Source organism: Equus asinus, chromosome 26 (genome assembly GCF_041296235.1).
Source record: "Equus asinus isolate D_3611 breed Donkey chromosome 26, EquAss-T2T_v2, whole genome shotgun sequence".
Classification (NCBI taxonomy): domain Eukaryota; kingdom Metazoa; phylum Chordata; class Mammalia; order Perissodactyla; family Equidae; genus Equus; species Equus asinus.
This window is the reverse complement of record NC_091815.1, coordinates 25,643,376-25,654,538: the sequence shown is the minus strand read 5'-3', so window position 1 is coordinate 25,654,538 and position 11,163 is coordinate 25,643,376. Positions and strand designations below refer to the sequence as shown.

At 48.1% G+C, this 11,163-nt stretch overlaps 1 protein-coding gene across 1 annotated transcript; it reads right to left on the bottom strand.

The window, feature by feature from the left end:
- Positions 1-943: 943 nt before the first annotated feature.
- Positions 944-10,831, bottom strand: LOC106843257 (cytochrome P450 2A13-like). The gene is made up of 9 exons (XM_014860209.3): positions 10,611-10,831; positions 10,163-10,325; positions 9,120-9,269; positions 8,718-8,878; positions 7,349-7,525; positions 6,164-6,305; positions 5,524-5,711; positions 4,777-4,918; positions 944-4,232 (listed from the first exon to the last, which is right to left on the bottom strand). The coding sequence occupies exons 1-9, from the start codon at positions 10,788-10,790 to the stop codon at positions 4,051-4,053; spliced, it is 1,485 nt and encodes a 494-aa protein (XP_014715695.2). The 5' UTR covers positions 10,791-10,831; the 3' UTR covers positions 944-4,050.
- Between the last annotated feature and the right edge of the window lie 332 nt (positions 10,832-11,163).

Sequence of the window (11,163 nt, the reverse complement as noted above, 5' to 3'; positions counted from 1 at the left end):
TATATATATATATATATATATATATATACGTGTGTGTGTGTGTGTGTGTGTGTGTATTCTCTTACATAACCACAGAACAATTATAAAATCAAATATTATAACTTTGATACTATTATGAAATCCACAGTCCATATTAAATGCTTATCAATTCTTCTATTAATGTCTTTTGTGATGATTGTCCCTTTCCCCCAGTTCAGGATCCAATCTGTGATCATGCAATATATTTACTTGCTATGTCTTTGATCTTCCTTAATCTTGGATTCTCAGCTTCTGTTGCCTTTGACCTTGACATTTTGAGTAGCATAAAATAGTTATTTTGGAAACTGTCCAGACCCCAATTTGGATTTGGTTGATATTTTCTTATGCATTTTTTTCCAGCACAATTTTCAATCCTTACACAGGCAAAACCATTTTCGTTAGACACTTAACATGGCACTGCATCAAAGCCCAGCTTTTGGCTTCCATAAGCTTTACAACAGTGGGCTTTAGAGACAGCCCTTTCAATTTCACGAGTCTGCTGTCTCACAGTTTCATGAGGCTCCATGATTAAGCCTTTATGGATAGGATTATGAAATGCCACAGAACTCTTCAAAGAGACCTCAAGCTAACAGGGCATTTAAATCATCTACACCTAGGACTGTTTTTTTCATAAATCTGCCTAAATATTAGGCTCACTTATTAAAAAAAACATTGCAGTTACTTTTTTTATAAGAACTATTTGAACTATTTATACATACAGTAAAACTCGCTTTTTACAATGAGGTTTTACAAATGCTTGGGTTCTTATAACCACAACTGCAGAGAGGATACTGAATAATTACAACACCCCAAAGAGTTCTTCTGTGCATTCTTGGTATTCAGATCATCTTCCCACCTCAAATTCCTGGCAACCACGGACCCGGTCTCAGTATCAGTTGTCAACTTAAAAAGGAAACTTCACCTGTTATTTTATCCTCAAAATGAGTTTATTCAGGAATAGCCAAAAGAATTACAATCCAGGATGTGCATGTTATGGGAAGCCATAGGCAAATCCAGAAAACAAAGAGGAAGAGCTGCTTTGATAGGGAAAAAGGGGGACCAGGAAAGAGCTGTTCTAAAGGTAACACCACTTGGGGAAAGTAAGAGATCAGGGCTGCAAACACCTTCTCATTGGCTGAGCTGGGGCATTTCTCAATGGCTGGGCTATTGCAGGGTGGGGAGAAAAGTCTTCCTTCAAAAGTAAATTAGTTTTACTTCCTGTAGGAGATGCAAGCTTCAATCTCCTCCTGTTAGGTGTAATCAATGACGTATGATAGGCCATTAGGGCTTCCCCTTCAGGTCCTCCCAATTCCAATTTAGTCAAGGTTTCCTTTACTAATTGCCACACAATATTTTTTCCCTTTCCAGAATTTTATATAAATGGAGTATGACTTGTGTCCTTCTAGGAAGATGGCCCTATGAAGACAGATGCACACAGGGGGAGCACCATGTGATGACAAAGGCCAAGTTTAGAGTTATGCAGCTGCAAGCCAAGGAGCTCCAAAGATTGCCAGCAAACCACCAGAAGGTAAGAAGAGGCAGGAAAGGATTCCCTTATGGGTTTTAAAAGGAGGTTGGCCCTGTTGACACCTTGATTTTGGACTTCTAGCTTCCAGACCAAGAAGATACATTTCTGTTGCTTTAAGCCTCACAGTTCATGGGGGATTGGTACAGTCATCCTAGGAATCTAGTAGAAGGGCTACAGCACAGTACCTGGCATAATAGGCAATGATTCATGCCAGTTTCTCTTGTTGTATGGAAGAACAGGTGTGAGTGTGTGTATGTGTATGTGTGTGTGTGTGTCTGCATGTGTTAACTCTAGAGAATTTGGTTTGGCAGAAGAGGGTGTGAAAAATGAACCACACAGACATATTACCATTCCATCCTCCCATTCCTGCAGCCATTGAGTTTTTAAAGCTCTTCAGCACTGAGCTGTGTTTTGAATTTCACATAATCCTACAAGGAAGGAGGCAGATGAGAAAGTGAGGCCAGAGAGAGGCTCAAGAAGGCGCAAGAAGTTAGCAGCAGAGTCTGGACTAGAATCCAGGGCTCCTGTTCCCTCCTCCGCCCTAGCACCATCTCTGCTGGCCTGAGTAGTTCGCCATTCCAGAGCACCAGAGCTGAGAGTATCCTCTCTGCGCCAGTGTGATCCAGGCATTGGTGGCTAGAATGTGACTTCTCTCGGCACCTTTGTAATGCATTGATGGACTCCTGCTTTCTCTTTTCCAGATGTAAGTTTGAGGATTATGGGGATTAATACTAGTTCTCTTCCTCTCCCTCCCCTACAAGGCAAAGACCATCTGGCCACCCTATCTTCCCAAGGAAATGGGGCTCATTGGCAGAGCCCAGCTAGCTTAAGCCCCCTCCTCTCTTGACTTTTTCTCAGAAGGAACATTCAGCTTGCAGAACTGACGTTTGCTAGCAGAGGGGCTCAGAATGCAGTTCCCAAAGATGTGTTCAGGGGAACCTCTGATGCTAAAATTCTGAGCATCCAGAGTTCCAGGCATCAGTGATTCAAATACTCTGAGGTGACAGTTCTGGGAGTCTGAGATTCCAAGATTATTAATTGTGGACTTTGCAGTTCCAAGATTTGACAGTTTTGTTACACCACAATTCTAAGATTCCCCCAGTCGAGGTTTCTTGAAGCCTCTTAAGATGACATGCACACAGGTGGATGAGGTTTGATTTTGACACTAGATTCTTAACGAGTTTATAATAATGAAAAGTATGACTCTAGGAATCCATCCTTATCCTCCTTCAATGATCAGGAAGCAGCCAATTCATGGAACTCAAGTTGCAAGACACAGAAAATGGAAATTGAGAAACTTGAGAATCAGAGCCAGTGATGAAATGTACAGGGTTCAAAAGACCAGGCTTCCCATCACTTGATCTCAATCACAGGTCCTTCAAGTCCAGCAAGTTTTGTGAGGGTGGGGTCTGTGTAGCATTTAGATGTATGGCTACATCTGAATCTAGATCTAACACACGGACCTAAGGCTGATGCCGCTTCTAAGGGAAGCTACACTAACTTATTTAAGAGGAGGCATGTGATTCTGAGAATTTTAAGTCTCATATCTGGAGATAAGACCCCAGATCCATCAGAGTCCTGCCTTGAGAATCTCATAGGAAATATGAGTTCATCCATACTCTCAGGCCAACATACAATCATATACCACCAGCCACACATGCCTGCACACTCACACACATGTACATGGCTGTGCTATGACTAAAGATCTCTCAGAATTCTCTGAAAGTTTTTCTCTCCCTCAACCACTTCACAAAGAGGTCTGACTACTGTCCCCAGGTCTGACTCTGATTGACACAGTGGCCTTATCTGGCGGGAGGCATGAAGTATTCCCTGGCATCCAAAGTGTGAACAAGTGGGCAAGAGTGTAGGCAAGTGTGTATTTGAAGCCATGTCATCCACCTGTCAGAGTTCTGGAAAAATCCCCTGGACAGAGCTGTTAGGTAATAAACTAAGCTGTTGCTTTGCATTTGAGGAGGGGGTGCCTTTTGAGAATCTAGCCAATGGACTGTGGGCCAAGTAGAGCCATCTCTGCACAGATCTGTGCTCAAGTACTTGCTGAGCACTTACTGTGTTCTGTATACCCTAGGATAGAGACTTAGTCTACCTGAGCCTCAGCTTTGTCACCTGTAAAATGGGCATGAACACTGTTCCCTGTCTCATAGGTTGTAAGCAGTAACTGAGGCGAGCATGTTACGATTTTAGCATAGAGCTGACCCAGAGTAAGTGCTCAGTAAATAACAGCTCTCTTCTTCCTCACTTTTTAGGGTAAAGTGTCCCTTCCTCTCATCCCAGCTCTGAAGGAGCTATCTGTACCAAGGAGAAGAGACAGAGCCCGTTCTGTTTCTTCTTCCACTCCTATCCACCTTGCCCCTCGAAACTCCCCCCAGCCCACCCCCATGCTTAGCCCCGCCCCTCCCGCTGGCCCCACCTTTCAGCTAGCCAAGCCCAGGCTCCCTCTCCCCTACTTGCTCCTCCCACTAGCCCTGTCCTGGCACAGCCCTGGCTTAGCGGGGCTGGAAACTCATGGTGTAGTTTCTTGGAATGCTGGCAAAGCCCACGTGTTTCGGGGACACGTCGACATCCTGGGGCGACTGAGGGTACTTGAAGCAGAAATTCTGCATGATGGTGGTGAGGAAGAGAAAGAGCTCCATTCTAGCCAGGCCTTCTCCAAAGCAGTACCGCTTACCTGAAGAGACGAGATGGGAGGGGCGGAGGTGAGGCCAACTCTCACCACTGCCTCGACCCACTACCAGATGCCAGCTGCATTCTCTCCGGGAGGAGAGGCTGGCATATGGTGGCCTGAAACATTTCTGAGAAGTCTCTAACCCACTCTGAGCCTCATTATCCGGTGTACCTGGGATGGGGGGCGAGCCATACCAGGCTGTAACAATGAGAACTTTAGATGCCCCTTCTCCTTGAATACACACTCAAATATGGCTGCTGTGCTGTCATCTCCTTCCCAGCCATCTGAAGAATTTAAGTGACCTGGGACAAATCTCTAACTCACTCTAGGCCTTGGTTTTCCCCAGCTCTGAAAGGGGTATAAGCATCCCTTTGCTTTTTCCTGGACCCAGGTACTTGGTAGTTATGGGAGTTGCAGAGAGTTGCCTCCAAGGTAGATTCTAAGAGGGACTGCCAAGGTAGAGAAAGAGACCAGACTATACCTCAGAGAGAGAAGGAAGCCCCTGTGGGTGTGAGTGGTGGCTTGGCAGCAGATAGTGGTCTCTTACCAATGGAGAAAGGCACAAAAGCATCACTCTTCTTAAACTGCCCCTTCTCATCCAGGAAGTGCTGGGGGTTGAAATCGTGGGGATTGGAGAAGAACTTGGGGTCTCTCAGGACGGAGCCCAGCATAGGGAACACTTCAGTGCCCTGGTGGGGAGGAGGCCAGAGGATTTGATAAGGCAGAGTAGGAGATGGATGTGCAGAAAGCCCATGGGGGTTGGAGGGGGAATTTGAGCAGCCCAGATAAAGAGAAATGGGAGACATGGGAGTTTGGGTCCTTTGAGGGACCTTAGATTCATGTCCCTGAGGTAGGAAGTTGGTGTTTCATAGGGTCTGTTTTTCCAAGGCCAAAGATTTGGGGTAATGGGTGGTCATATTCTCTGAGACAGGAAATTCAAGAGATGGGAAGTTTCTTCCCTGAGAAGGGAAGTTTGAAGAACACGAATTCCATGACTCTTGAGGCTTGAGGTCTGGAGGACAAGCAGTTCATGTCTCTCAAGGCAGGAGGCTGGAGTGACATGGGGGTTCATGTTCTCTGAGAGAGGACATTTGGGGAACATGGGGTTCATATTCCCTGAGGCAAGAGGTCGGCGGAGAGATGGAATTCAGGAGTCTCTGAGTGGGAAGGTTGAAGGGATGTGGTGGTTGGGAGTCTTTGACTGAGGGAGTCGGACAGGGGCTGAGGAGCTTCTAAGGGGGATGGGGTCACAGGGAGCAGATTGGAGGTCCCTCTAGGCAGGGCAGAGCAGCACCTTGGGGATGAGGAAGCCCCGAAACTTGGTATCCTTGGTAACTCTACGGGCCAGGCTCATGGGGATCACATCTCCAAATCTTTGGATTTCGTGGATCACTGCCTCTGTGTAGGGCATCTTGGCCCGGTCCTCAAACTTGGGCTGACGGTTCTTGCCAATCACTCGATCAATCTCCTCATGAACCTTGGCTGGGGGGAGGAAGGGACATGTTTAGGTATCTAGGGGTCTGAGGGCCGGGATGATAGTCCAAGTGTGAACAACTATACGTCCATTTGTGACATTTACGTGTTCAAAACAGACATCTGCCATACGCATTGTTAGCCCAGGTCTCTGTTCACCTGATCGTACCAGAATCATAGGAAAAGTCCAAGGGAGGAGTCTTCGGGGATGGTCTGCAATCAGGGCAGGGAGTGGCACTCGGTAGGCTTAGCATAGGAGCCATCCAATCAATTCTGATATTTCAAATATTTTAACAGCTGGTGAAACTTGACTGGTGCCCATCAGCTAAATATCACCCAGTCTCGGGATAGCAGGGCGTGTCTGAGGATCCGGGGATCTGAGAGAGTTGGGAACATTGCCGTGGGCTTACAGGATTTTTGAGGATCTGTGACCCCGACTTTCATGCTCCCTCCTGCCTTACCTTCTATATCTGGGTGCTTCATCAGCAGCAGGAAGCCATAACGCAGGGTTGTGCTGATCGTTTCTGTGCCAGCAATGAAGAGGTTCAACGTGGTTATCACCAGGTTCTTCAAGTAGAACTCCGTGTTGGGGTTCGTCTGCTCCTGCAGTGAGAGAGGGCTTCAGACCGAACCCACTCCTCCATGCTCTCAGGGCCATTCTGGGGTTTGTCTTTGGGCCTGCTTCTCCTAAATCCAGAGCAAAGGTGGGAAGAGGAACCCTAGTTCTTTCAGGCTCTCTCTGCTCTGCAAGCCTTTGCCCCAGATGCTGGCTCTGCCCGAAATGCTCTTCTCACATTCTTTGCCAGCTGACTGTCCTTTAATTATCACCTTAGTGGTCACTTTTTATGGTAGGAATATTTAGAAAGAGAGGCGTAGTGAGAGACACTGAGTGAGAAAGAGGAACAAAGATGGCATGATAGAATGAGTCAGAGAGAGTTAAAGAGAGACTGACGTTCTGAGACTCAGAAACAGAATTTTAAGCAACAGCATCTTGTTCCTTCACTAAAAATCTTGAAGCTTACTATAGAGGAATCCCTCCCTTGTTCCTTTCACCTTCGACTTCACACTCCATAAAGCCTCCTCTCCTTTCTTCCCGGAAGGGAGATTGACCTCCAGATGGGGGAGGGGACCTCCACTGTCTCATGGTAAAGCCAGGTGACCTGTCCACACAGGTGCATCTGATGACCAGGGAACGAAAGGTAAGAGAGCATGGTGGCTAAAAGCACCAGTGTTAGAGTCAGAGAGACCACGACTGGACCTAGTGTCCACTGCTTCCTTGCTGTGTGACATCAGGCAGTCCACTTATACTCCCTAGGCCTCACTTCCCTCAGTTGTAAAACTGCGGTCATAATAGAACCTCCTTCAAGAGCTGTTCTGAGTTTTAAGTAGGCGAATACCGTGAAGCACTTAACATAGTGCCTGGCACATGGTAGTGTTATGGAAGTGCTTGCTGTTATGATTTGCATGCACACGACTGGCCCTGGGTAAGGGCTCAGTAGATGGAACAGTGGCGGCTAATTATAACTTGGATTGTGAGGTTTATTGTGATAGGGGACTCATTCGAATGGGCCTCTGTTCTCCTCCATCCCCAGCCTGATTTCCCTCTGCCTGGCTTTGGACCTGCCCACCTGGCTGCTGGGGTGTACCTGCTGCATGCGGATGAGGAAGGAGTCGATGAAGTTGCGCGGGGAGTTGGGATCCAGGGTGCGTTGGTTCTGCTCCACCTTCTTGGCTATGAAGTCCTCCAGGCCCTGCAGCTCCTTAAAGGCCTGTTGCTGTGGCCCTGGCAGGTGTTTCATCACTGAGTAGAACATCTCATAGAGCTAAGAGTGGGGGACAGAGGAAGAAAAGGGAAGGACAGTTGTTAGTGGGCAGGACTCGATGGCAGTGGGACCTGTCTCAGGGCCAGGAAGGCACTGGGTTAAAGGCACCTGCCCAGGTGTTGAGGTATTTAGATGGGGCTGGATGGGAATAGATATCTAAGTGTACACATGAGTTAATTGTTAGGGCCCCTGTCCAAGAATTTAGGTGAGATGGATTGGGACATGTATAGGGTTCAGATATTCAGATGAGGCTGGTTTGGAGCACACAGCTAGGTGTTCAGATATTCAGTTGAGATGGGTTTGGGAGACACCTGTCCAGGTGTTAAGCTATTCAAGAGGGTCTGGTATTGGGAGGGTCACTTGTCTAGGTGTTTAGACATTCAGGTGGGCTCAGTAGGAGACAACTGTCCAGATATTTTGGGGACCTGGACTGGGGGCTTCTGTACAGCTGTTCAGGTATTAAAGTGGGATTAATAAGCAGATGTTAAAGTTGGGATGATAACTGTTTGAGTGTTCAGATATTCAAATAGCCTGATAATGGGCACTGATAATGGGCACTTATGTAGGTGTTTGAGTGGGCTGGGTTGAGGGACACTTATTTCAGTGTTTAGGGGAACCGTCTACCCAGGTGTTTAAATGGTTATGGGAGTTGGCTGGGATACCTGTCCAATTGTTCAGATATTTAAGTGCATCTGGTACAGGTTGCTTGTTAGGTAATCCAGTGGGCTGGTTTAGGACAACTTTGTAGATATCAAATGATTTTGATGGCTTGTATTTTGCAGCACCAGGTGTTGAGGGTGGGCTGAGGTGGTCATTTGTCCAGATGTTAAGGAATTCAGATGGAAAGATGGACTATTGTAACAAGGAGCACCTGTGAGATATTAAGGTAAGATAGGATGGGAACACCTGCCCAGGTGAGAGAGCTGGGTTGAGGGCATGAATCTTGCTCTGGTTCTGTTTTTGGGTTGGGGGAGGGTGAAGACATTTGAAGAAATATCCAGATGTCAGTAGAGACTGAGTGTTGGGCACTTGTCCTGGATTCTAGTGCAAGCGTTAATTGTCCAAGAGTGGGGGCTGGATTTGCGGAACCCTGTCTGGAGGAGATTGGGAGTTTGGGACACCTGTCTCCCTGTGGAGGAGCACTTGGCATGTTGTAGTAGGGACATGGTAGAGCCAGGCTAGGATGGGTTACCTGCCCCGTAGATGTAGCTGTGAACTGGAAGCTTCCCAGCATCATACGCAGCAGTAACAGGAACTCTTTGTCCTCATAGTCAAAGCGGTTCCCAAAGACAATGGAGCTGATGACATTGGAGACAGCTTGGCTCAGGAAGAAGGTGGGATCAATGAAGTTGCCTGGGGAGTGGAGTGGGATCGGGGAGAGATGGATTTGGGGGAGAGTCAACTCAACAGTCACATGCCAGTCTGAGAATTTGAGGGAGGAACTGAAGTGATGAGCCAAAGTTCCAGGACCAGATCCCAGAGCTGAGAGCCCCAGGCCTTCCCTCGACCTAGTCCTCTTCCCACGTCAGAATGCAAGTGTCCCCATCAGGTGCTTAACTTCTCCTTCCCAGGTACTCCAGGGTCCCCCACTCACCACACGTGCTCCGCAAGGCCTCGATGAGGAAGCCCGCCTCCTCCTGGATGCGCTCCTCAATGCCACGCTTACCCACTCCGAAGTCCCTCAGTGTGGTGATGGAGAAGCGCCTGAGCTGCTTGGCCCGCTCCCCGTTGCTGAATGCCACACCTGGGGAGGGAGCATAGGAGTGGAGAAAGGGCAGAGAGGGGCAGGGGCACAACACAGACCAGCCCCGGGGACCCTGAGAAGTACAGAGAGCTGAGCAGAGAGAGAAGACATGGGTAAAAGATGGAGAGACTCTGAGAGAAAGCCAGCAGAGAGAGAAACAGCAGAAAACAGGGAGATGTAGAAACTCATGGTCAGAGAAATACAGAAAGAGAGACTGACTTGGAAGAACAATATGAGAAGGAGAGAGACAAGACAGATAAAAGATATACACTGATAAAAGAGATACAATGAGACTCATGAGGAGAGAGAAGAGAGGGAGGGAGGGAAGTGAGATACGTGGAGATCTGAGAGGTGGATATAAAAATGTGAAAAATTCTAAAACTGAGCCTAGAGAAGAAAGGAAAATATGGAGAGAGAAACAAAGGTGGTCTGGAGAGAGGAGAGACTCACCAGGAGACAGAATCATGCGGAATTTGAAGCAGAAATAATGTGAGATTCTAAGATTAAGGAAGAAGAAAGAGAGGAAGAGGGAGAGAGAAACACAAGGAAGCACAGAAGCTGAGAAGAAGAAAAAGACAAAAGACACATGGAGACAGAAGACAAGGGTTCCAAAGCAGAAATCAAGAGGTTCTAACAGATACAGAGAAGGAAGAGACATCTAGTGAGAAGGAACGGGGAGATGGGGCAGAGACAGGCAGGCAGAAGTAGAGAGGCAGAAACTCTAAGATGATTTAGAGACAAAAGGAGAGACACCAATGAACAGAGATGGGGCCAGAGAAGACAGAAGGCTGTGTCACAGCCTGAGGGGGTGGGGGAGGCAGGAGAAAGCTGAGAACCCCAGTGAAGCCACCAAGTCAGCCTGCCCTTATTCCCACACCAAGACCCCCCCTCACCATAGCCTTTGAAGATCCAGTTGAAGGTGGCCTGCTCTCCTCGTCCACTGAATTCCTCAGCCTGGTCCAACAGAGCCTCCTTCACAGCATCGTATCCACATAGCACCACGACCCGGCGGGGCCCCAGGTGAACTGTGAACACTGGCCCATAGCGCTTGCCTATCTGATGGTGGTAGGTGCGAGTGGTTAGAGGGAGCACCGCTACTCTGAACTGGCCCTGAACCCAGACCTCAAGTAACAGGATGAATTTCCCCACAGGTTCTGACAGTTGAGGAGCTGGACATCCCACAATCTGGTATTTCCTGCCTAGGATCCTGATGATGAACCTTCAAAATTCCCCTTTCCTGAGACTCTGGTGCAACTTTGTCAATCCCCTGCCACAAAAACCCAGCCAACTGGTCAGGCACACACACCCACCCCATTCCACCCATCTCGCTCCTGGCGGCACCTTCATGAGGGAGTCGCATATCTGCTCTGTGTCCAGCTGCAGGTAGTTCCCGATGAAGGGCAATGGGGTGGGTCCAGGAGGCAGCCTTCCCCAGAGCTTTCTCTGCCGCCAGACAGACATCAATACCATTAAAGTCAGGCAGGACAGCAAAGCCACCAGAAGCAGCCCTGAGGCCAGCATGGTGGCACTGAAAGTGACAGTCAGATGGTGATGGCTGGGAAGGTTTGCCTTTATACTACCTGGGAGAGATGGTGGATTTTGGTCCTGATTGTGTAATTGTCTCATTTCATCTCCAAACTACACCCCCGACCATGCTCCCTGCCTAGCTTGGGACACAGCCAGCAGGGAAGGAGGAGGGGGACCCCAGGGCAGATGAACAGGGAGTGGGACCAATAGGGGGAGCAGTAGATAAATGCCAGAACTGAAGGTATGGGACTATTTGCATGGTGGAGTCCTGAGCTTGGGATTTCTGGTCTTAGAGTGAGAAGCGAACCCAAAGTTGTGCATTTTGGAGTCTCAAGAGGGAAGAATCTAAAGATCTGGATTTAGGATT